This window comes from Haematobia irritans, chromosome 2, assembly GCF_050003625.1.
Source record: "Haematobia irritans isolate KBUSLIRL chromosome 2, ASM5000362v1, whole genome shotgun sequence".
Taxonomy (NCBI): domain Eukaryota; kingdom Metazoa; phylum Arthropoda; class Insecta; order Diptera; family Muscidae; genus Haematobia; species Haematobia irritans.
The window spans coordinates 141,020,033-141,045,869 of NC_134398.1; the positions used below are offsets into that span (position 1 = coordinate 141,020,033).

General features: G+C 35.6%; 3 protein-coding genes across 3 annotated transcripts; 1 reads left to right on the forward strand and 2 right to left on the reverse strand.

Moving 5' to 3' along the window:
• Window positions 1–3,232: 3,232 nt before the first annotated feature.
• On the forward strand, window positions 3,233–9,123 carry glu (structural maintenance of chromosomes 4-like protein gluon). Its single transcript, XM_075296325.1, has 6 exons — window positions 3,233–3,770; window positions 3,833–4,201; window positions 4,271–4,704; window positions 5,583–6,207; window positions 6,274–6,584; window positions 6,647–9,123. Exons 1-6 carry the CDS (start codon window positions 3,402–3,404, stop codon window positions 8,931–8,933), a joined length of 4,395 nt encoding a protein of 1,464 aa, XP_075152440.1. The 5' UTR covers window positions 3,233–3,401; the 3' UTR covers window positions 8,934–9,123.
• Window positions 9,124–11,556: 2,433 nt separating this feature from the next.
• Window positions 11,557–12,649, reverse strand: Nubp1 (NUBP iron-sulfur cluster assembly factor 1). The gene has a single exon (XM_075296332.1). It carries the CDS (start codon window positions 12,550–12,552, stop codon window positions 11,623–11,625), a length of 930 nt encoding a protein of 309 aa, XP_075152447.1. The 5' UTR covers window positions 12,553–12,649; the 3' UTR covers window positions 11,557–11,622.
• A 9,465-nt stretch (window positions 12,650–22,114) lies between these two features.
• Syx5 (syntaxin 5) lies at window positions 22,115–24,049 on the reverse strand. Its single transcript, XM_075296333.1, has 2 exons — window positions 23,195–24,049; window positions 22,115–23,125 (listed from the first exon to the last, which is right to left on the reverse strand). The coding sequence occupies exons 1-2, from the start codon at window positions 23,907–23,909 to the stop codon at window positions 22,377–22,379; spliced, it is 1,464 nt and encodes a 487-aa protein (XP_075152448.1). The 5' UTR covers window positions 23,910–24,049; the 3' UTR covers window positions 22,115–22,376.
• Between the last annotated feature and the right edge of the window lie 1,788 nt (window positions 24,050–25,837).

Consider the following 25,837-nt stretch of genomic DNA (forward strand, 5'->3'; position numbering starts at 1 on the left):
TCAAATATTTTTTTCTATAGAAAATTTTGTCAAAATTTTATTTCTATAGGAAATTTTTATGGAAAATTTTGTCAAAATTTTATTTCTATACAAATTTTTTTAAAACTTATTTCTATTTTATTTCTGTACAATTTTTGTTTTCAAAATTTTATTTTTATAAAGGGTGATTCTTTTGAGGTTAGGATTTTCATGCATTAGTATTTGACAGATCACGTGGGATTTCAGACATGGTGTCAAAGAGAAAGATGCTCAGTATGCTTTGACATTTCATCATGAATAGACTTACTAACGAGCAACGCTTGCAAATCATTGAATTTTATTACCAAAATCAGTGGCAGAAAATCCGCTTTTTTATCGACAAATTTTGTTCAGCGATGAGGCTCATTTCTGGTTGAATGGCTACGTAAATAAGCAAAATTGCCGCATTTGGAGTGAAGAGCAACCAGAAGCCGTTCAAGAACTGCCCATGCATCCCGAAAAATGCACTGTTTGGTGTGGTTTGTACGCTGGTGGAATCATTGGACCGCATTTTTTCAAAGATGCTGTTGGACGCAACGTTACGGTGAATGGCGATCGCTATCGTTCGATGCTAACAAACTTTTTGTTGCCAAAAATGGAAGAACTGATCTTGGTTGACATGTGGTTTCAACAAGATGGCGCTACATGCCACACAGCTCGCGATTCTATGGCCATTTTGAGGGAAAACTTCGGAGAACAATTCATCTCAAGAAATGGACCGGTAAGTTGGCCACCAAGATCATGCGATTTGACGCCTTTAGACTATTTTTTGTGGGGCTACGTCAAGTCTAAAGTCTACAGAAATAAGCCAGCAACTATTCCAGCTTTGGAAGACAACGTTTCCGAAGAAATTCGGGCTATTCCGGCCGAAATGCTCGAAAAAGTTGCCCAAAATTGGACTTTCCGAATGGACCACCTAAGACGCAGCCGCGGTCAACATTTAAATGAAATTATCTTCAAAAAGTAAATGTCATGGACCAATCTAACGTTTCAAATAAAGAACCGATGAGATTTTGCAAATTTTATGCGTTTTTTTTTAAAAAAAAGTTATCAAGCTCTTAACAAATCACCCTTTAGAAAACTTTGTCAATTTTTTTTCTATAGAAAATGTAAATTTTTTTCTACAGAAAATGTAAATTTTTTTATATAGAAAATTTTGTCCAATTTTTTCCATAGAAAATGTCTATTTTTTTCTATAAAAAATGTCAATTTTTTTCTATAGAAAATTTTGGCATTTGTTTTTTCTATAGAAAAATTTGTCAAAATTTAATTTCTATAAGAAATGTTTATAGAAAATATTATCAAAATTTTATTTCTATAAAAATTTTTTCGAAACGTTATTTCTGTACAATTTTGTTCAGTATTTCATTTCTGTACATTTTTTTTTTCAATTTTATTTCTGTACAATTTTTGTTTTCAAAACTTTATTTCTATACAATATTTTGTCAATTTTTCCCCTAAAAATGTAAATTTTTTTTCTATAGAAAATTTTGGCAAAATTTTTTATCTATAGAAAATTTTGTCAAAATATTGTTTCTATAGCAAATGTTGTCAAAATTTTATTTCTATAGGATATTTGTCTAAATTTTATTTCTGCAGGAAAATTTTTTAACATTTTAATTTTGTCAATTTTTTTCTATAGACAATTTGTGAAGTACCTCTAAGTTGGAGACGACTATCTCCACTCTTTAATACTGACAACATTTTTGAGTATTTTAAGCTTTTCTAAGTTGTTTTACATGTAGTGTGGCAAGCTTAACTTAACAAAGAATTGATCAACCATCTGTAGTTTCACAATGGACTCTGTAACAACATACAGGCATTATACCTAACATTAATAGCGATTTCGTTTTTAAGAAAATGTCTTGCCCTAGTGTTACACTCCTTTTTCCCAAATTATCTTTTTTTGGCCCAAATAATATTGTCATTCAAAATTTATTGTTCATCCATAATGTTGTGAGGGATCCGAAATCCAAATTCCAATAATAAGATGAATCGCTTTCCTCATACTTGCTTTTGTGATTTTGGTTAAATAGCTGGTACCAATGGAAGCTTGGTTATAATAGACACGTCTCAAGCGAGTATTCAAAAATATTCCCAGCAAAAAAAAAATGGAAGTCTCCATAAAGGTAGGTACTATGTTCAGTTTTCAACTTGAAAACTAACTTGTTTTCACGGTTACTTATTTGAAACAATTTAGAAATATAAAATGTTTCGCAATCTATGCCTTGGGACTTTTCCATCCATATTTTCACAAGACGTGATAAAAATGTAATCGTCTTCATATATATTTTTGTACATTTAATTCAGTGTTTTGGTGGAAAAACCAAACATAGTACTCACATTAAGATTGCAAATATTGAAGTTTACTAAATACACTGGTCGGTTGCGGTAGATCGCAGCCGTTCTCTGGTATTCACCTTAAGTCATTATTTTTAATGTACATCAAAAATGGTTTTCTAGAGATGGACTAAATTTTGACTTTACAAGAAGTAGTGATATTTAAATATTATTTGTTTATAAATTTTTATTTACCAAATTTTACTATGTACAAAACAGTAAGGACAAATAAAATAATGGAAATTTCCAAATATGTAGTACTCTCCTTAAGTCATTATTTTTAATATCCATCCAAAAATGGTTTTGTAGAGATGGTCTTAATTTTGACTTTACAAAAAGTGGAAATTATTTGTTTTATAAATTTTTATTTACCAATTTTTACTATGTACAAAAAAGGCAAATAAAATTATGGAAATTTCCAAATATTTGAAAAGTTAATCGATTAATTTTTTTATGGAAAATTTAATTTTTTACGCTTTTTCTCAGATTTTTTTTTTTTTTCTTTTTAAGATGACTTCTGTGCCATGAAAACTCCAAATTTCATTGCGTCTGAACTAAATTTTACCTCACTTCCTGATCCAAATAGAACATTTTCATTGCATTTTGTACAAAGTCTTTTACCTGAATATTAAATATATATTCTGCGAGTAAAAGTTTTATTTTAGTTCTTTAATAAACAACAATATTTATAATTTCTTGCTTTTAAATAAATTGATTAATTTCGGTTCGAAACTCGAACATGCTACCCACTTGTAGGCACGAAACTTACATCCCTGTATAGTGCTTGCATTTAGCTTGTACATGTTGTCAGCACTGTTGTTGTTATTTTTGAAAATGAGAAACTTTAATTGTGCTACCAAATTTAAAATCGCTCCAGCAAACACAAGCCATGTATTTTTTGTTGCTGCCGCATAGTTGAAGCAAACTAAAGGAATTGTGAATCGGAGTGGTAGGAAAACGCTATAATTAAACAAAATACTGATGCAAAAAAAAATACTGTGAATAGCTTCAACGATACATAAAAGAAATAAAAAACTATTGCAATGACAACGAGGCGCAAAGTGGCAGTGGGAAGAAAAAGTGGAGTAGATGAAGGAACCCACAGAAAGAGTACGAGCAATCCCCGCCAATCGACAAGTAGCGCGGCTACTTCAAAACAACTTCCTCAAACACCACCTTCTCAAAATGATATTGAAATGACGGAACAACCAATGGCTGGTGACGCTTTGGATGATGCTAACATTTCCGATGATGAAGAGGGTGGAACTCGCATCGGAGACATTTATATACCACCACCAATACCTCCATATTGTTCAACAGAGAGCAAGGGACCCCGTTTGATAATAAAGAAAATTGAAAATTTTAATTTTAAAAGCTATGCAGGCAAGGTAGTTTTGGGGCCCTTTCATCATGTAAGTCATGGAATTGTTTTGAGATATATGTGATATTTTCTAAAAGTCGTCATTAATTTCAGTGTTTCACAGCTATCATTGGCCCTAATGGCAGTGGCAAGAGTAATGTTATTGACTCTATGTTGTTTGTATTTGGTTATCGCGCCAATAAAATCCGTTGCAAGAAAATCTCAACACTTTTGCATAATTCTGCTCGTTACCCAAATATCAATATGTGTTCAGTGGCTGTACATTTTCGGCAAATTATTGACAAAGACGATGGAACGTGTGAGGAAATTCCCGATAGTGAAATTATTGTGGAAAGAACCGCTTATAGGGATAATTCATCATTTTACACAATCAATGGCAAACGAAAACAATTCAAAGAGGTGGCAAAACTTCTGAAAAAACATCATGTCGATTTAGATCACAATCGCTTTCTAATTCTCCAGGTAGGTCATATGGATTTTAAATCATTTTAAAATACCATAACGATAAATTGTTCCGTTTAAATTAACTAGGGCGAAGTTGAATCGATATCTATGATGAAACCCAAAGGTTTGACAGAAGGTGAATGTGGCATGTTGGAATACTTGGAAGACATTGTGGGTACCACACGCTATAAGGAACCCTTGGTAAAAATCAATGAACGTGTTGAGCAATTAACAGAGGAACGTACGGAAAAGCATAACCGTTGTAAATTGGCCGAACGGGAAATGAAAGATTTGGAACAACCCTATAATGAAGCTGTAGAATATTTACGACAAGAAAATGAAAATACTCGCACAAAAAATTTGCGAATTCAAAAATATTTGAGCGAAAAAAATAAAAAATTGGAAGAATATACAAAACACCATGAGGAGGTTAGCAATGAGCTCAAAGAACACGATGGCCAAGTGGAGACGTTACGCAAGGAGAGGGAAGAAAAAGAAGAGATTGTCAAAAAGGAAATGCAGTAAGTGTAATATTTTTTTATTTGCAAAATAAATCGTTAAACTCAAGTTTTTGTAAGAAGATAGAAGAATTGTAAGCTCCCAAAATCATTCCCAATTGACCAATTAACTCTCAATGTCGACAAACATCGAGGAATCGGCAATTGCTGATACAGTTGACCTATCGGCTTTTTGTAAGAAAGTAAAAATATCTAAAAAATTCGTAAAAATCAATGCCAGTTGGGTTAACTTCGATGAATCGGAATTTTTTTAATACTAAGTTTAAAAAATTGGTAATTTCGCCAAATTCAAATTAATGCTGCTGAAATACATAACACGCATGAGACTCAGTTAAAATAAAAATATGCATGTGTAGTTGGGAAGTTTGGCCATTTATGGCTATCTTTGTATACAAATATTGTCAACAAATAATTTCCAAGATTAGGTTAATTTGGCCAATATCAAAAATCGATTAGTCGATTTTGGTCCATTGAAAAAATTGATTTTTATTAAGGGAAAGTAGTTTAAAAAAAAATCTAAAAGTCGATTAATTGAGATATGACTTCATCCTAACTAATTACGGTGTTACACGATGATTAGTATATTTGGGCCAATGTTAAAAGTTGTTCCTTCTAAGAACTTTGGGGTTTGTGGTCCCAGGCACGTATATGGATTCGCTCTTCAACTTTATGGATTCGCTCTTCTCTAATTGCATTTGCAAAACCAAATTTTTTTAAAAAAATCATATTGATTCGTTAAAATTCGACTCTCTGGCATTGACAAGAGATAGTTTTTGGCGAATTCCTATTTTCAGAAAATTATAAAACCTTAATTTTTTACAAATTTACAACTTTACAAACTTTGGAATATTGTATTCATATAATTTCCAATTTTAATTTAGAAATCACGAGAATTTACGCAAGAAAAAAGAAGAAATTGAAAAGAAACTAGAGAAAGCCAAAGGCAATTTTGCTGAAACTCAAGAAACCATGACCGTTATGAATAAGAGACGTCATACAAATAAAACACAAGTTACCAAAAACGAATCAGAACTTGAGGATCTTCGTAAAGTTCCCGAAAAGAATGAGAAGGAAATTGAAGAATGCGAAAAGAAGCTTGAACGTTTGATGAAACAGAAAACCGAACAAGAAGAAGAACTACAACGTAACTATACGGTTTTGGAGGAACAAACGAAACCATTGATCGAAAAACGTGAGAAACTAGAAACAGAATTGATGGACCTAAAATTGAATGTTGACGAAGCCAAAGCAGATTTAGCTTTATCCCAATCTGAATTGAAAATTTTAAAAAGTGATGAGACAGCTGAAACCCGTAAATATGAAACTTTAAAGGCTTCATATGAGGAGTCAGAACAAGATTTAAAGGATAAAAAGGAAAAAACTGGTGAACTAAAGGGACGTTTGCCACTACTCAAAAAAGAAATACATGAGAAAACACAAACCTTACAAAAACTACAACAAGATGAACAACAGTTGAGGCAAAAAATACAAATGATAAAGTCAGAGGTAAGCAATAGATTATATTTTAAAATTTAAATATTTTAAAAAATAGTATTAATTTTTATATTTTAGATCAATGAAAAAACGGTTAGTATTCAAGCTATGCGTTCCAATAATAAAGTACTGGACTTTCTAATGCGTCAGAAAGCTGAAGGAAAAATTCCCGGAATATTGGGACGTCTAGGTGATTTGGGAGCAATTGATTCGAAATATGATGTTGCTATTTCTACGGCATGTGGTCGTTTAGATAATATACTCGTCGATACTGTAAATACCGCCCAAACTTGCATTGAATATCTAAAGCGTTACGATGTAGGAAGAGCATCGTTCATTGCCTTGGAAAAGGTGTCCTATTTACAAAACCAATCAGGACCAATAAAAACGTAGGTGGTGGTGATTAAAACAAAATTTTTTAGGATGATAATTTTCCATTTGCTCTTTTCAGGCCAGAGAATGCAGCTAGACTTTATGATTTGGTACGCGTTGACGACGAACGTGTTTTACCAGCATTCTATTTTGCTCTTCGTAACACCTTAGTGTCCACAGACTTGGAACAGGGTACACGTATTGCCTACGGGGCAAAACGTTTTCGTGTGGTCACTTTAAATGGTGATCTTATCGAAACTTCTGGTACAATGTCGGGCGGTGGACGGACACAGATTCGTGGTAAAATGGGTACAAAAGTTCGTACAAATACTCGACAATCTTTGGATAATTCAGGCATCTCACAACAGGCATTGGAAGAAATGCAAGTGAAATGCGAAGAATATCAATCACAAATTAACTATAATCAGGAGGAACAGGGCCGTTTAGAAAGAGATATTCAACAGCTAAACATTACACATCAGCGCACCGAAGCTGAAGTGCAAAAATTAATGATTTCCATTAAAAGTTTGGAGGAACAATTGCCACGTATATTCAAACAATTGGAAGCTCAAAAGAAACGTATGGACCAAACATTAACAGATTCGGCCAAAGTGGAAACTGTTGAAGAATTGATTGTCAAGAAAACGGAGACTTTGAAACAGGCTGAAGAAGAGGCTGGAAAGATTGAGAAAAAAATCACCGAAATTAAAAAGAAAATAGACAGTATACATGGAGACACAATAAAAACCGTTCAATCCAAAATCACAAGTTTAGAAAATCAAATTAAAAAACTGAAAGCTAATGTCTCGAAACTTAAGGTTGAGGTTACCAATGTTGCTCGTAATGTCAAAAAATTGGAAGATCAAATTGAACGTCTGAACGCTGAAATTGAAAAAGCCCAGGAGGAGTTAAAACAGCTTTCGGAAAAACGTCAAGGTTACGATGAAGAAATTGTTGCACTTCAAAAAGAACTTGAGGAAGCTAAAGAAGCAATCGATAAGGCCAAATCCGAATCGTCGGGTGTTCATAAGGAAATATTAGCTATACAGAAAAAGGAAAGTGATTTGAAACTAAAACGTGTGGAAATCGAACAAAAATTACAGACCGTAGCAGCCAAAATGTCCGAAGTGAAATCTCAAATACCCCATTGGCGTGATCAATTGAAACCATTGCGTCTAAATGAAATACCAGGCGATACAGAACCACTGGCCCCTCTAAAAAAATATACCGAAGAAGAATTGGCAACTCATACTCTACAAGACATCCAATACAAAGAGAGCGTCCAAGAGGAACTGTTGAAAAAGAAACCCAACCTCTCATGTATCCAAGAGTATATGGAAAAAAGTGATGTGTACTTGGAAAGAGTAAAAGTATTGGAAGACATCACCTGCAAACGTAATGAAATGCGTCAGTTATATGATGATGTGCGTAAAAAACGCTACAATGAATTTATGCAAGGTTTTCATATAATAACACGTAAGCTCAAGGAAATGTACCAGATGATAACACAAGGTGGTGATGCCGAATTAGAATTGGTAGATTCCATGGATCCCTTCACAGAAGGTGTATCCTTTAGTGTACGGCCACCCAAGAAAACTTGGAAGAATATATCCAACTTGTCGGGCGGTGAGAAAACTCTATCCTCCTTGGCTTTGGTTTTCGCGCTGCATTATTACAAGCCTTCTCCATTATATTTTATGGATGAAATCGATGCTGCCTTAGATTTTAAAAATATATCCATTGTTGCTCACTACATTAAGGAGCGAACAAAAAATGCCCAATTTATTATTATCTCCCTAAGATCTAACATGTTTGAACTTGCCGATTACTTAGTTGGTATTTACAAAGTTAAAGATTGTACCGACTCGGTGTGTATACAAAATGAACCACCACAAATGCCCGATTCAATACACACGCAAACACAAACCCAGCATTTGCATTCCCAACCAGCTCATATAATACCCTCTACGGCAAATAACTCTTTGATGGACAGTACCACTACGGTGCAGACTTTGACGGAGCAGCAACCAATGGAGCAGGACGCAATAACCACAGTATTAGCAGGAAAATCTGTCAGTCTGGATGATACAATAGACGAACAACAGCCCGCCCCGCCCTTGGGAATACAACATACAGATGCTAATGAAAATAATCAAGATGAAAACTATCAACCGTCATCTAAACTTTCATTATTATCCACAACGCGTTCAACTTTATCCACCACTCAAAATTTAACATTTCTACCCCAAATTGAAAGCACCGCATTGACCGAAACACAACTCAATATAACCCAAAGTCAAGTACTCTCATCATCAAATAAGCGAAGCACAATCACATCCCCACCAACAACAACCACTAGTAACTGATACATTCTTATTAACTGTTTTGTCGTCCCGTGGAACGGGATTTATGTGTTTTGTTTTTCTTTGCTAGTTAGTATTTGCCATTCGTTTCTTTTACATTTTTCCACCCATAACATCATTTTTTGTATCACTAGTTTTAGAAATCTTACACATCTGATCAGTAAAATAAAAATGTCACTTATATGTAATAAAACCTTGGCATTATTATATGAGGAATTTTATTGAATCCCATCACAAAATTTTCTTATAGAAGATGAAAATATTTGAAAATTTGACAAATAAATATTTTAAAATATTTGCTATATCAAATATTTGCTATAGAAATGAAAATTTGAGAATTCAAAATTTTCCAAAAATTTCCTGCCGACATTTAAATTTTCAAAAAATTCGAACAATTTCTTATAGAGATAATTTTTTGAAAAATTAACCCATAGTTTTCAAAAATTCTTACAGTAATAAAAATTTTCAAACTTTTCTATAGAAATGAAAATTTTTAAAATTTCTGAAAATTTTCGAAAATGTCATATAGAAATAAAAATTTTTGAAAATTTCCCATACACAGAACAAAATTTCACGAACATTTTTCAAGTTAAAGTCGTAGTTGAGCTTAATTGAAACAAACATTTTTAATTGAAAGAAAAATCGATCACAAAAATTTTTATTTATTTTTATTTATAGTATCAATTAATTTGTTAATTGACTTTCAATTAATTTTTTAATTGATACTATCATTTCCGTGATTGAAGACATTTCAATTAAAAACTTAATTTGATCAATTAATTTTTGAATCAGATTTTTTTTGTGTAGAGATGAAAGTTTTCTATAATGTCCTATAGAAATAAAAATTTCCTGTAAAAATGGAAAATTTTCGTTCCTTACAAAAATTTTCTAGTGATGCAAATTTTCGAAAATTTCCTCTAGAAATTAACATATCTATAGAAATAAAAATTTTCGAATATTGCCTATAGAGATAAACATTTTCGAAATTTCCTTAAAAAAATCGAAAATTTCTAAAAGAAATTAACATTTTTGAAAATTTCCATTGGCTGAACATTTTCGAAGTTTTCTTATAGAAATAAAAATGTTCGAAATTTTTCTATAGAACATTTTCGAAAATTGTGAATATAAATGTAAAATTTTCAGCAATTTCCTGTAAAAATGGAAATAGAGATGACACTTTTCGAAATTTTGCTATAGAGATGAAATGTTAATGCTATTGAGATGAAATTTTTCGCAAATTACCTCATCATCATGAACATTTTCGAAATTGTCTTCTCTAAATAAAAAAAACGAAATTTTCTATAGAATTGAAAATTTTCAAAAATATCCTATAGAAATAAAAATTTTCGAACATTTCCAATAGAAATGAAAAAATATGTTCAAAAATTTCCTGTAGAAATGAAACAATTTCGAAAATTTCCTATAGAGAAAACATTTACTATAAAGATTGAACATTTTCGAAATTGTCCTATAGAAATAAAAATGTTAAAAAAAAAATTTTAAAACGAAAAATGTTCGATGTTACATTGCTACAGAGATCATTTTGATGTAAAAGATGGAAATTTTCGAAAATTTCCTCTAGAAATGACAATTTTTGAATATTACCAATAGAAAAGAACATTTCCGAAAATTTCCCATAGAGAAAAAAATTTCGTATATAGAAATTAACATTTTCGCAAATTTCATATTGAAAAAAATGTCGAAAGTTGCCACATAAATGAAAGTTTTTTAACAATTTCCAGTAGAAATAAAAAAAAAATCGAAGTTCCAATACTTATTTGCTTTAAGTTAAAAAAATTTACGAAAATTTCTTCTAGAAATGACAATTTGCGAAAATTACTTATGGAGATGAATATTATCGAAAATTATTTATAGAGATGAGCATCTCCTATACAAATGAAAAATGTTGAAAATTATCTATAGAAGTAAAAATTTTCGAAAATTTCCTATAGAAATAAAAAAAAAATAGAAAAGTCAAAAGAAATGGAAAATTTTGAAAATTTTCCAATAGAAATGAAAATTTTCAAAAAAAAAATCCTAAAGAAATAAAAAAATTTTCGTAATTTTTGTACAAAAATAAACATGTACGAAAATTACGTATTGTAATGAAACATTTTTCGAAAATTGTCTATGGAGATGAAAAATTTCGAAAATTTGCTACAGAGATAAAATTTTTCTATACTTTCGACAATTTCCCTTAGATGAAAATTTCGCCATAGAAATTACAGTTTTTAAAATATTTTCGAAAAAAATGTAAATTTCTTATAGAACTGAAAATTTTTGTTAGATAAAAATTTCCCATAGAAATGAAAAATGTGAAAATTATCTGTAGAAATAAAAATTTTCTAATATTACCTATAGAGATAAAATAAAAATTAAACAATTCGAAAATATCCAAAGGAGTTAAAATTTTGAAAGCTTCCTATAGAAAAGACAATTTTTGAAAAATTCCTTTAGAGGTGTAAATTTTTGAAAATTCCGTATAGTGATGAACATTTTTTTGAAATTTCCTATATAATTGAAAATTTTGGAAAATTTCCTAAAAAAATACATCTGATAATTAATTTCCTATAGAAACGAAAGTGTTCTTTTAGAAAAATTTCTTTCGAAAAAATTCTTAAAGAAATGATTTTTTCTGAAAATTTATTTACATAAACACTTTTGTCGGAATAATTATAAAAAAAGGTATTTTTTACAATATCTTGGCAATATTTTTACATATTTCTTCCAAGGCTTCGGTTGTTGCGTTTCTAAGAGTTGTTATGTCTTCACCCTTATCACAAGCTTTAGTTAGTTCTGGATCTAAAGGAAGTGATCCCAAAAAAGGCACTTGCATCTCTTCACACATAGCCCGAGCACCTCCAGTTTTCGCAGGGAATATTTCCGAAGTATTACCGCAATGTCCACAGCGGAATATGCTCATGTTCTCTACTACACCCAAAATTTCAATACGCTGTTTTTTGCAAAAATTGATTTCCTTTCGGACATCCAATAACGAAATTTCTTGTGGTGTTGTAACAATAATAGCTTTTAGGCTATTTGGATCTTGGTCGTTTCGTAAATAGGAAACCACGGAAAGATGTTCATCCGATGTGCCAGGTGGTGTATCCAAAATCAATAAATCCAAATTGCCCCAATCGACTTCACTTAAAAATTGTCGAATCATTCCATTCTTTTTTGGACCACGCCATATAATGGCATCATCCGGGGAGCCTAGTAGAAATCCTATTGACATTAAACATATGTTGTCATCCACACCTACAGGTGACCATCCAGATCCAGATTGATGCACGTTTTCTCCTTCGACACCCAATAGACGGGGTTGTGAGGGACCACAAATGTCTATGTCCAACACACCGAAATTTTTCTCATTGTAATTTCTTGCCAAATATCGCGATATCAACATAGTAACCGTGCTCTTTCCCACTCCTCCTTTGCCGGACAATATAAGTAATTTGTTGCGAACATCTTTCATGGCTTCGGCCACTAGAGCTTTGCCGGGATCTTCAAGTTTTTTGTTTGGGTCGCTGCATATCTGTTGATTTGGACACCCCTGACAAGCACTTCCCAATCCAGCGTTGGCACTTTGTGTTCCCGGACAATTTTCTGGTTCGGGCATCATTTTGGATGCTTTTAAGTAAGGAATTACAAAAGAAAAGTAAAGCACAAGGTTCGAACGAAGTTTTCAATACAACAAAGATTAGTAACATGGGTTTTTATATCATATCAGCTGGAATTGACTAGAACAACAATCGGAATAGAGTTGCCAGAAAATTTGTAAGTTACTGGGGTATGTGCCAACCAGTGCTGCCTCTACTACTTCAATCGAAGTATTTTGCTTCATTTTCACAAAATTTACTTCGTCACTCCTTCTTCCAAAAATCTGCTTCACTTTTTGTTCTGCTTCAAATTTTTAAATTTTTCCCCATATTACCTAATTGTTTGTCCTATTCCTTTAATTACGATGAACATAGCGGTTTTAATCATTGAATTATTAACCGATATGGACCAATTTTTGCATAGTTGTTAGAGACCATATACTTACACCATGTACCAAATTTCAGCCGGATCGGATGAAATTTGGTTCTCTTAGAGGCTCCGCAAGCCAAATCGGGGGATCAGTTTATATGGGAGCTATATATAATTATGGACCGATGTGGATCAATGTTTGCATGGTTATTAGAGATCATATGCTGAAACCATGTACCAAATTTCAGCTGGATCGGATGAAATTGGCTTCTCTTAGAGTCCCCGCAAGCCAAATTTGAGGGTCCGTTTATATGGGGGCTATACGTAAAAGTGGACCGATATGGTCCATTTGCAATACCATCCGACCCATAGACAATAGATGTTATATAGATAAGCCATGTGTCTCTTTAAAAAAAATGTGTCAGTACCAAAAATTAATTTTCGGACATTTCGTTTTGATTTTTTCGTAAAGAGTCAGTCCTAAACATTAATTTTCGTGCATTTGCTTTTGTGTTGTTCGTAAAGAGCAATGCTGCTCAAAATTAAATTTCGTATTTTCGCGGTTTTGGTCACAATTTTTTGTTCAAATATGAACTTTTAATATATTAATTTATTTATAAATCCGCTGGTGCATCATAAACGGTCTAATTTTGTGTAAAATTGGCAAACTACAAAAAGGAAAACGAAAGAGATTGTAAGCGTGCTCTTATTTTTCTCGTTTATTCTTAATCTTCGGAACTGTCAAACATAGTTTGACACCCATGGCCCATCTATGTATTATAAGGTCTATGATCCGATTTTATTTATATTTATATTTTTTATTTATTTTATTTTTAGGATCCGTTTTTGAGAAATGTACTCCTTATAACTTTATTTCTGACCATAATAGTCTTATTTAGTGCCCAATCTTACTCTAATTTAGCACAAGGTAACCTTCTGTGGTATCAACCAAATCTGGAAAATATCATCAAAATCCGTTCAGATTTAGATATAGCTCCCATATATATGCATCGATCGATTTTCCCAAATTTGGCCATAATACTCTTATTTATTAACCAATATTGGTCAAATTTCAAATGTACATGTATTAGCTGATATATTTAGACTTATATGCAGCTCTTACTTAAATCTATTGATCTATTTTCGGAAATTTGGATTTATTACCACACTAATTGAGCGATTTCCTCTTTTTTTAATAATGGACTCAATATTAGTGGCATACTAAATCTGTAGGTTCAGAATCAACTATAGCCAATTGTTCTTCAACCGTCGAACTGAACGGACGTGTTTTTTTAATAGCGGAGTATTTCATCGTAATAAGTACTTATTACGAATTTCACGTGTGGTGGAAATAATAAACCACCATGCAGCGAAATTCAAAGCCATCCACTGGGTTGCTAACTTCAGGGCCCAGTGGACGGGTAACGACTGAAGTTATAAATTTGGGCATCGACCAAGAGTCAGGCCCAATTAGGCTTGCCAGATGGCCTGGATTCGCCTGGATTGTCCCGGAATTTCGTCTCTAGGAAGTGTCCCGGATCTTTCACAAAATTTACCAAATATCCCGGAATTTCAATTACTCAAGGCATATGTTTTTTTTTATTACATTTCTTAAAAATGAAAACGATTTAAAATTAAATCGCTTTCAAAAATATTTTTGGTTTTGGATTTTCATACATTTTAAATGTACATTTGTTTGTCCGATTTTGTACCATTTCATTTAATCTCACCACTTTGAGAAAAAAATCAAATCACTGTCTTGCGAATCATCAGCTGTCACTTGAGTAGTAAATGTAAAAAAAAAAATATACGCAAATATCCAATTCACGTTTTTCTGCAAAATGCATTTTAACAAATTATAAATCAAGTTTGTGCTTCCTGCCATCATTTCAAAGTTCGATTTTATCCTGTGATTACCATAGACCCTTTAGTGACACTATAACAATCCCCAATTCGGATACGAAATATACCTAAAACCATGTCCATGCCGATATCCAAATTCCCAGTCCAGTCGAAAGCCACTACAAAAGAAGCAGCGATTGTCACCTCAGAGCTTAAGTTTGTTTGTCAAACCCGAAAGTAATATGCCAGTAAATATGAGTTTAGGTTTCCGTTTAAAAAAATATTCCCAAAATTATTTACGTTTTATATAAAATCGTCGCAGCCATCTTGGGAGAAAGTTTCAGAGGCTCCAATATATTTAGGAATTTCAAAGCTTGTTGATAATTACGACTACGCCATGGCGTTTATGCAAATTTACCAAGTTATAAAATATGGGGAACTAAAATCGAAAAATATGACTGTTTTTGCTTGTCCCGACAAATCCCGGAATGTACGGCGCAATGTCCCGGATTTCGGCAACCATCATCTGGCAACCCTAGGCCCAATTAGTCGACCTGTAGACGGGTCGACTGGCGGTGACACTTTGGCAAGTCGAACCTTTTCTAAGGTGACGACATCAAAAGGAGGCAATCCCTCTCGAAAGAGATTCAAGGTACGAAGAAATGCTTTGTTTATCCTAAAGAAATTAGGATCAGTCGACCCAAGCACGTTGTCGGCTAAGCAAAGCGATTCCTTAAAATGGGCTCAAGGAATTCTTGAAGCTGGAAAAAGGGAACGATCACCGGATGAGCTGCCATCCTCTAAACGGGATCAAAGATCGTTTGCCTCAGTTGCAAAAGACAGCCTTGTGATGGCTATTATTAATAAAGGAGCATTGGACGGTATGATTCCAAGGCAAAAATGGGGGGAAATTGAGAACGCGATGTCTGGTGTCTACTCAGAGGTGCGAAAAAAGTTTCCCGGACCAAGTCCTCGACGGCAAGATGCTGGATGGTATCAAGGACGATATAAGTTAATAGCTTTTGCAGACCAGAGGTCTATGGATTGCTTTAAAGCTGCATTGATGCTAATTGGTGAAGTTTGGGAAGGAGCCGCTTTGGAGTTAGTCGATAAAAAAGACATACCGGCTAAACCTAGAGCACATGCATGGATACCGGCAAACCCTCCTGATCCTGAGTCAATACTAGAGAGACTAAAAGAATGTAACCCAGATCTTCCAACCGCCGATTGGAAGGTTGGTCGTTTGGATGAGGTGGATGGACCAAGACGACATGCGGTGTTTATATTAAACATAGAGTCGCTGCCACATCTAGCCCAGACCCAAGGACGCGTAAGTTATGGCTTTCATGATATCCATATGAAGGTATACAAAAGCGATCAGCCAAAGGATTCCGAAACGGACAAGCCTCCGGTAGAGTCAGCAGTGGAAAAATCTCCTAGCGAAGCCGAAGGAGACATAAAACCTGCAGACTATGGCGAAAATCATATGCGGGAAGTTTCTACAGGCTCAAGCCTCACCAAAACTGAACCGCGGATTGTTGCGAGAGTCACCGAGATCTGTGAAGAGGAAGCCCTTGATGACTCAATTGAAGCGGCTGATGTGACGGTGGTTGAAAATTTGGATGGTTCTACGGTTCCTCCAGATAAATCTTCACCATTGTAAGGCCGCTTGTGCTGCCTTAAAAGTTCTCCTGATGAAAGGAGACATAGATATAGTTCTTATTCAAGAACCACACATATATAAGGACAAGATCTGTGAATTAAGCACTCCGGGTTTCAAACTTTTGCATAATACCGGTACCGATATAAATCGAGCATGTATAATTGCTAAAAACGAACTAAACTTGTTTCTGCTTCCTTCATTGAGCAATGCAGACACTGTCGTAGCCAGTCTAGAGATATCCACATGCAAATATTGGGTATCTTCGGTCTACATGGGACATGATAGGGAGATGCCACCCTGTGCCGTTAAGACCTTAGTTGAGGAGTCACTAAAAACAAAGACAAAACTCATTATGGGATGCGATGCAAATGCACATCATAGTATTTGGGGAAGTAGTGATACTAATGCAAGGGGAGAGTCGCTAATAGAGTTTATTTTGCGTACTAACCTGGTAGTTTGCAATAAGGGAGATGCACCAACCTTCGTCACCAGGAACAGACAAGAGGTTTTGGACGTAACGTTGACCTCTCCGGAACTGAATGATAAGATATCTGAGTGGCAAGTTTTGAGGGAACATAGCTTCTCAGATCATCGCTACATCAGTTTCAGATTGGCTGTTCGTACTTCAAAGACCATATTTCCGCCAAATGTTAGGAAAGCTGATTGGAATAGGTATAGGGAATCGTTCAATTCGATGATACCGGAAATGCCGGAGACAAATATGGGCACTGTGCAAGATATCGAACACGCAGTGGAGCGGATTACTAAGGCCTTCAACATTTCACTGAAAGCTGCTTGCCCTAGAGGAAAGCCAAGGGGAAAAAATCGGCCGCCATGGTGGACTACGGAGTTAAGTAATATGAGGAAATCCTGCAGGAAGCTCTTTAACAAAGCAAAGTCCACAAGAGCTCCGGAGGATTGGGACACTTACAAGATGAATCTGAGAGAATATAAACGAGAACTGAGAAGGTCTCAACAAAACTCTTGGGATGATTACTGTAGCAGTATTGAGAATACGTCAGAGGCTTCCAGACTACGGAAGGTACTAGCATCCACTAACACCGCTCCGGGTTTCATTAAAACATCGGAGGGAAATTGGACAACGTCCAGTGAGGAGACGTTGGAGGTACTTTTGGACACACACTTCCCTGGAAATCAGACGGTTGAACCATGTTCCGGCGGTGTAACAGAGGCTCAGCGATCATTTCCTATCGAGGAAATTGTGTCGGAATCTAGAATAAAATGGGCTTTAAATAGCTTTGGACCATTCAAATCCCCCGGACCTGATGGAATTACTCCGGCGGAGTTACAGGCAGTGGCTGAAAGAGTTATCCCCTGGTTGACGGTGATATATAAACGATGTGTAAACTTAGCATATATTCCAGAAAAGTGGAGGGAAACAAAAGTCGTCTTCATACCTAAAGCAGGAAAAGCCTCTCACTCGAGTGCGAAGGATTTCCGACCAATCAGCTTATCCTCATTCCTACTTAAGACCCTGGAGAGGATGATAGACATGTATCTTAGAACTAGCGTGGATTCAAGTTTGCTCTCGAAACGACAGCATGCATACTCGAAGGGCAGGTCTACTGAGACCGCATTGCATGAACTAGTCAGCTTTATTGAAAGCTCACTATCTGTCAAAGAATACACAATCGTGGCGTTTCTAGACATCGAAGGGGCGTTCAATAATGTCCATCCGAGCTCGATATTAAATGGACTGACAACTCTGAATGTTGATCCAGGTATACTTAGGCTGTTAGACGAACTTCTAATAAAGAGACGTATTTCAGCCACACTAGGGCAAGCAAACATACAAAGGTATGTGAACAGAGGCACTCCCCAAGGAGGAGTTCTATCACCTCTTCTTTGGAATGTTGCTATAAACAACCTTCTGGTTTCCCTAGAAAAAGAAAGGATAAAAGTGGTGGCATACGCAGATGATGTGGCGCTAGCAGTCAGGGGAAAATTCCCATCCACAATCAGAGATATTATACAGAGAGCTCTCCGGATGACTGAGAAATGGGCGAAAGATAATGGTCTTGGTGTAAATCCAGCAAAGACAGAACTAGTCATGTACTGCAAAGATCGTAAAACTCCCACGGTTAGGCCCATTTCCTTAGGGGTACTGAAATTCCCTTTGGTGAGTGTGCAAAATACCTTGGCGTTATTTTGGACAGGAAGCTGAATTTTAGGCTTAATATTGAAGAGAGGGCGAGAAAAGCCACGGTAGCTTTGTACTCGTGCAAAAAGGCAATAGGGAAAAAGTGGGGACTAAAACCAAAAATTGTGCATTGGCTATACACTGCAGTAGTTAGACCTATAATGCTATATGGTGTTGTAGTCTGGTGGCCGGCACTTCAGAAACCGACTTGTTTAGATAAAGTTCAGCGTATGGCGAGCTTATGTATCTCAGGCGCATTTAGTAAGACAGGAACAGACTCCCTTAATGTCATGCTACATCTATTGCCTTTAGACATTTTGGCCAAACAGTCAGCTGCAACAACGGCTGTGCGGTTGCGCGAGCTATCGCTGTGGTCGGAAAAAATGTACGGTCATAGTTCGGTCCTCAAAATAATGCCAGATGTGCCTAACGTAGTGGATTATACCCTGGCAAAACCACTTTTCGACAAAAAGTTTGAAACTCTAATTCCCAACAGTGAGGCGTGGTGTACACAGACCCCGGGGAATAAAGGATATATAGATTTCTATACTGATGGCTCCAAATTGAATGGACAAGTGGGGTTCGGAGTATATTCTAAAGATCTTGAAATTCGAATAGCGAAAAGATTACCTAATCACTGTAGTGTTTTTCAGGCAGAAATATTAGCAATAAGAGAGGTGGCGAAGTGGCTGAGAAGTAATGTTCCAACAAATATTGGCATTAATATATACTCAGACAGTCAACCTGCAATAAAATCCTTGGACTCTGTGTTCCTCAACTCGAAAACGGCCATCGACTGCCGCAAATCTCTCAATGAGATGGCTGAGCAGTACAATATTCACCTAATATGGGTGCCTGGCCATAGGAACATACCGGGGAACTGCGAAGCGGATGAGTTGGCAAGGCTAGGGACTACCTTACATATTCCAGGGGAACTGGAATTTGTTGGTATGCCCCTAGCTACCTGCAAGCTCATGCTGCGTGAGAAGGCTGTTAGGATGGCAAATGTTCGATGGGAGAATTGCAAGGGTTGTAACGACACCAAGCAAATATGGCCCCATTTCAACTTAAACCGCACACTAGATATGCTAATGTTCTCGAGACGTCAGATATCACTCCTGATATCTGCTATAACGGGTCGCTGCCTGATAGGCGATTTTGCAAAAACTATTGGCGCGAAGTATAATGACTATTGTATGAGCTGTCATGATGCGGAGGAAAAAGAATCAATTAAACACCTCTTGTGTGAGTGTCCTGCATTTTGTGTAAAGCGCAAGCAACTTTTAGGAGCATATAGCTTCAGATTACTGGCGGATCTGGAAAACGTTAACTTAAGCAGTCTGCTAATGTTTTTGGAACAATCTGGTTGGTTCAACAAAGAAAAATAATCAGGAAGGTTCAGCGGTTAAAACTAGAAGTGCCCATATGTAATAGGTACTTTTAGTTAATGTGGTATCACAATGGACTGAATAGTCTAAGTGAGCCTGAATCTTAATCGGGCTGCCACTTTAACCTAACCTAACCTAACCTATAGCCAGTGCTGCCGCTACTACTTCAATCGAAGTATTTTGCTTCATTTTCACAAAATTTACTTCGTCACTCCTTCTTTCAAAAATCTGCTTCACTTTTTGTTCTGCTTCATATTTTAAAATTTTTCCCCATATTACATAATTGTTTTTCCTATTCCTTTAATTGCGATGAACATAGCGGTTTTAATCATTGAATTATTAACCGATGTGGACCAATTTTTGCATAGTTGTTAGAGACCATATACTTACACCATGTACCAAATTTCAGCTGGATCGGATGAAATTTGCTTCTCGTTTATATGGGGGCTATACGTAAAAGTGGACCGATATGGCCCATTTGCAATACCATCCGACCTACATCAATAACAACTAATTGTGCCAAGTTTCAAGTCGATAGCTTCTTTCGTTCGAAAGTTAGCGTGATTTCAACAGACGGACGGACATGCTCAGATCGACTCAGAATTTCACCACGACTTTATGGGGTCTTAGAGCAATATTTCGATGTGTTACAAACGGAATGACAAAATTAATATACCCCCATCCTATGGTGGTGGGTTTAATAAAATGAATTCTATTGTTTTGTTTTCAAAAATGTATGCTACTTCAATTTTATTCAATCTACTCCACTTTTTTAAAAAAACCAACTTCACTTTAGTACAAGTGGTCCGATTGGTCCAATTTTTCTAAACACAAAATGTAATATACCACTTTTTGTCGGAAAGACCTATTTTCGGAGTTACGGGTCCCTAAAGTTTTCATTATCAAGCATATTGGATTTAGTATCCATCGCACATAATCATCCCAAAAATTAATATATATATATATATATATATATATATAGAATAACATGGAACCGGATAGGTCCTGGGTTCGCGTTAGCCCACTTTGGATTCTGTCTATAGGAGAAGGTCCCAAACCCCGGCCGAAGGCCTGCCTCCTGTTCACTTTGGGTTCGCGTTAGCCCCAAACCCCGGCCGAAGGAGGCCCCCCTATACGCACTTTTCAAGGGTCGGTATCTCGAAAACTACGCTCTTCCGACAAAATGTTTACTTAATATTTTCTCTCTAAAATGTACTATTTTTACCAAAAACGCAAAAAACGCAATTTCATTCATTTCATGAAAAAATGCTGCTAGAATTAACAAAAATATAAAGGGATATAAGAATTTTTAGGTGTCGATATCTCGAAAACTAGGCTTTTCCGACACATTCTTTACTTAACATTTTCGCTTTAAAATCCCTTCTCCTACACTCAAAAAATGTTTGTTTTTAAAAATTTTTGATAAAGTAGATTTGTTCCACTAAACATAGAATTGGGCAGCACCCATTGAGAAATTCATCGCATATCACAATAGACTGAATAGTCAAAGTGAGACTAAATAAAAGGCTGCCGTTATACCTAAACTAACTTTACCTAGGTGGGCGCCAGATTGGAATATCAGGGTGATTATGGAAAAAATTCCAAGACCAATACTTTTGTCACAGTTTTCACAGACTACTGAAACGGTACATGCCTTTCGACCTTTTCGGCCATTTCGCCCTTCATTAGGCCACTTGGATGGCTGTCGATTATACTTCGGAGTTAAATTATGTAGCATATTTCATCCATTTTCATGAGTCCACACAAACAATTGGGCTCAACACTCCCCAAACGCTGGAAAGAGCTTCCTCATGAATAGTATGATTTCTATTTTCGGCTTTTCCAAATTTTGATAGTCAAGAAAGTCAAATTAAAAAAATTGACCTTTCGATAGTGTTTAATTTCATAGTCCAGTTAATTTCTGCTATTTGAGAACTTTTAAAAATGATTTTGTGATTCAATTGAAACCCAAAAAAAGATTTTCGTGGTGGTTTATCACCCCTGGTTGCTTAACACGACGTTCAGTCTCAGCTATAGAAGGAGGACCACTGTCCCTAAGCAAAACAAAGAATCGGGCTGCAATCGTGGACGAGAAAAATTTCGCCACGGGCTGCCACCTAAACTAACTTAATTGATCCTTCATCGAAAAGGCTAAAAAAGATTTTTTTTCAAATATTAACAAATTTGTTTTATTTATGTTATATTTCATATACACATCGGATTTTTAAATTAAATTACACATATTTCGTTTAAAACTTTTCGTAAGACATTTCCACCATAGATTTACATTTACATATAAAATATATATAGCATAACTTTTTATTAAGGGTGAAGGGTGTTTATCTATAATGGACAAAAGCATCAATCCTTTTCAGATAACACACAATTGACCCATAATGTATGATAATGGTGTGGTTGGTTTACTATGTCATAAAAACAATAAAGAATATAAAGAAAAATATTAACACGCCAAATATTTTTATCATAAGCCAACGATTTTTCGATACGGATTGGAAATATTTAAGAATTTCACCATGAGCCGCTTCGATATTTATTTCAGCGTCTTGTATATTGGTATCGATACGTTCGACGATTTCCTCTTGCTCTTTAACCATATGTGCTAATTGCTGGAAGATACCACCCAATTCCACAATTGTAGATTCTATATTTTGCATAGTTTCCGCTCTTTGTTGGACATAATTATCGGACTCGTCATAGATTGCCAATTGTTGTTGGGATTGTATTCGGGCCGGAGGACCAAGCAACGGAGAGGTATCACTGGTCGATGACATATCAATGCTAATTTCGATGTTTTCCTCACTTAATAGCAATGAACCTTGCTTAGCCGTTGTTGGCGGCACTGTGTTAATGGGCACCGAAGAATGGCCAAATTGATCACGACGTGTTTTTTGATGTTTTAGATTTTCGGTTCGAACTTCAAGGATTTGTTTAAAATCGGTACTCATGCTGGCAAGTTTCGATTGTAAAGCCAAGACCATATTAGAGGAATGTGATACCAAATGCTTTCCATGGACTGTACGTTGCTGATCTTTAGAAATTTCTTGTAGCCTTGCGATATGTTGGTTCAATGCACTCAAATCGCCTTTTATAATATATGTCAATTCCTGGATTTCTTGAGGTCTATCATCGAACAGTGTTCTCTTTTTCGCCACTAAAACAAATGAAATTTCAAATTAATATTCCCTAATCCTTATTTTTGAAATGACCACATTTTACTCACACATTGTCAATTTTTCCAGTTTGGCATATGTACTTGCAATATTCTTCCCTATCATTTTGGCTACCATCATAAATTCCGAATAGCTCTGTATTTGTTTAGCTTTCCGTGGATCTCGTATATTTACAGCCCTTGATATATTCCGTGATTGCAGCGATCTAATCGCATTGTTAAACTCTCCCGTTCGGTCTCTGGCCGCCATGACTACAATGCTCTCTTTGTCAAAAAGATCTTCTAAATCGTCTTCAATTTCTTGGATGGGATGAGATTTTCCGGAAAAATTGTTGTTTTCGTAGACACTTATTCCGTTGGGTGTGACTTCCTCCTGATAGCTACCAGTAACTACTGCGGCTGCAGCACTCAAAGGTTGTTGGATAAAATTACGCAAAGCTTGCCCGGACGTAGACTGTATACGAGAGGACAACGAGCGAAGATTCCACTGACGGCCTGCTTTTGAATATTTATTGTCGTCCGCGTCCTCTATAGGCACTTGGTTATGGCTTGTTCCAATAAGTGTGGATGCCTGCTGTTGGTAGATACTTTGTTGCTGTTGTGTATTGGAATTCAATAGAGGCGATGTGGCGGGAGTGCCAACACCGTTCGTTGTAACGAACAGAGGATTGGAATAATTGATATTCGTCGATTGCTGTTGTGGTATTAGAGAATAGCCCTCTTCCTGTGTTTGATCTTGTTGATGTAAACGTCGTCGTGTTTGCATCTCATAATCTAAACGTCTCCAAGCCTATATCAGTCAATCTATTCTGACCTTGTGTATAGGAACCAACAGTCATTCACAAGCTCGTAATTAAGGTATCACCCTGTAAGTGATTGTAGTATTTCGTTTTTTCTTTTTGTTATTCGTATGTGAACTCAGTAAAAATAACTTCCATAGATTTTTCACGTTCCTGTTTAAAGTGTTAAATATATTTTCCAAACACACGTATCACTTGCATTATAATCGCTCAATAACTACATCGGAAGGATCAAACTCGAAAACCATATTAAATTCCTCAATTAATTTGTGAAAAAAAAAAACCAAAGTTAAACCATTGAAAATGATACGTGGCTACAAAGCCGAATCATACAAAACTAACGCGTATTATATCAGTGATGCCAATTTGGTAATTTTAGCACCAAAATTAGTACTTTTTGATTTCTACAAAGCACCAAATTGCCTTTTTGGTGCCTTTTCAAAAAAAGCACCAACTTGGCGCTGACATTTTCATTTTGAACAGTATGAAGTTTAATTGATTTAAAAATTTGGATTAGACTTTCAAGAGCTTAAGAAACTCAACTTTAATGCCAATTCTAGAATTTGATTGAATTATTATACCCTAAACCACATAGTGGCCAGGGTATAATAACTTTGATCGGCCAAAAAATGTGCCTACCAGGAATATTGATTTTAGACCCCATAAAATATATACCGGTCAACTCAGAATCACCTCCTAAGTCGATCTAGCGCTTGGTGTCCGTCCGCCCGTCCGTCTGTCCATGTATTTGTTGTTTACAGGATTCCGGTCGCAATTATTAACTTTAATTTTGATGAAATTTGATACAGGGTGTTTTTATGGTCACAAGGACGAACGCTATTGAATATGGAAGAAATCGGATCAAATTTAGATATAGCTCCCATGTATATGTATCGCAAGATTTCGACAAATGGGGTCACGTTGCACTTTTTTACTAACCGATCATCGTCAAATTTGGCACAAAGTAAAATTTTACATCACCCTTTAAGTCTGCAAAATTTTTATCGAAATGGGTTCAGATTTAGATATAGCTCTCATAAAGGGTGATTCTTTTGAGGTTAGGATTTTCATGCATTAGTATTTGACAGATCACGTGGGATTTCAGACATGGTGTCAAAGAGAAAGATGCTCAGTATGCTTTGACATTTCATCATGAATAGACTTACTAACGAGCAACGCTTGCAAATCATTGAATTTTATTACCAAAATCAGTGGCAGAAAATCCGCTTTTTTATCGACAAATTTTGTTCAGCGATGAGGCTCATTTCTGGTTGAATGGCTACGTAAATAAGCAAAATTGCCGCATTTGGAGTGAAGAGCAACCAGAAGCCGTTCAAGAACTGCCCATGCATCCCGAAAAATGCACTGTTTGGTGTGGTTTGTACGCTGGTGGAATCATTGGACCGTATTTTTTCAAAGATGCTGTTGGACGCAACGTTACGGTGAATGGCGATCGCTATCGTTCGATGCTAACAAACTTTTTGTTGCCAAAAATGGAAGAACTGAACTTGGTTGACATGTGGTTTCAACAAGATGGCGCTACATGCCACACAGCTCGCGATTCTATGGCCATTTTGAGGGAAAACTTCGGAGAACAATTCATCTCAAGAAATGGACCGGTAAGTTGGCCACCAAGATCATGCGATTTGACGCCTTTAGACTATTTTTTGTGGGGCTACGTCAAGTCTAAAGTCTACAGAAATAAGCCAGCAACTATTCCAGCTTTGGAAGACAACATTTCCGAAGAAATTCGGGCTATTCCGGCCGAAATGCTCGAAAAAGTTGCCCAAAATTGGACTTTCCGAATGGACCACCTAAGACGCAGCCGCGGTCAACATTTAAATGAAATTATCTTCAAAAAGTAAATGTCATGGACCAATCTAACGTTTCAAAT

Bases quoted from the DNA above. Each gene is read 5' to 3' on its own strand.
- Syx5 (XM_075296333.1), bottom strand. From the start codon at position 23,909: ATGCAAACACGACGACGTTTACATCAACAAGATCAAACACAGGAAGAG. The intron at 23,126-23,194 runs GTGAGTAAAATG...CATTTGTTTTAG, and splicing joins ACTGGAAAAATTGACAATGT to TGGCGAAAAAGAGAACACTG.
- glu (XM_075296325.1), top strand. From the start codon at position 3,402: ATGACAACGAGGCGCAAAGTGGCAGTGGGAAGAAAAAGTGGAGTAGAT. The intron at 4,705-5,582 runs GTAAGTGTAATA...ATTTTAATTTAG, and splicing joins ATTGTCAAAAAGGAAATGCA to AAATCACGAGAATTTACGCA. The intron at 6,208-6,273 runs GTAAGCAATAGA...TTTATATTTTAG, and splicing joins TACAAATGATAAAGTCAGAG to ATCAATGAAAAAACGGTTAG.
- Nubp1 (XM_075296332.1), bottom strand. From the start codon at position 12,552: ATGATGCCCGAACCAGAAAATTGTCCGGGAACACAAAGTGCCAACGCT.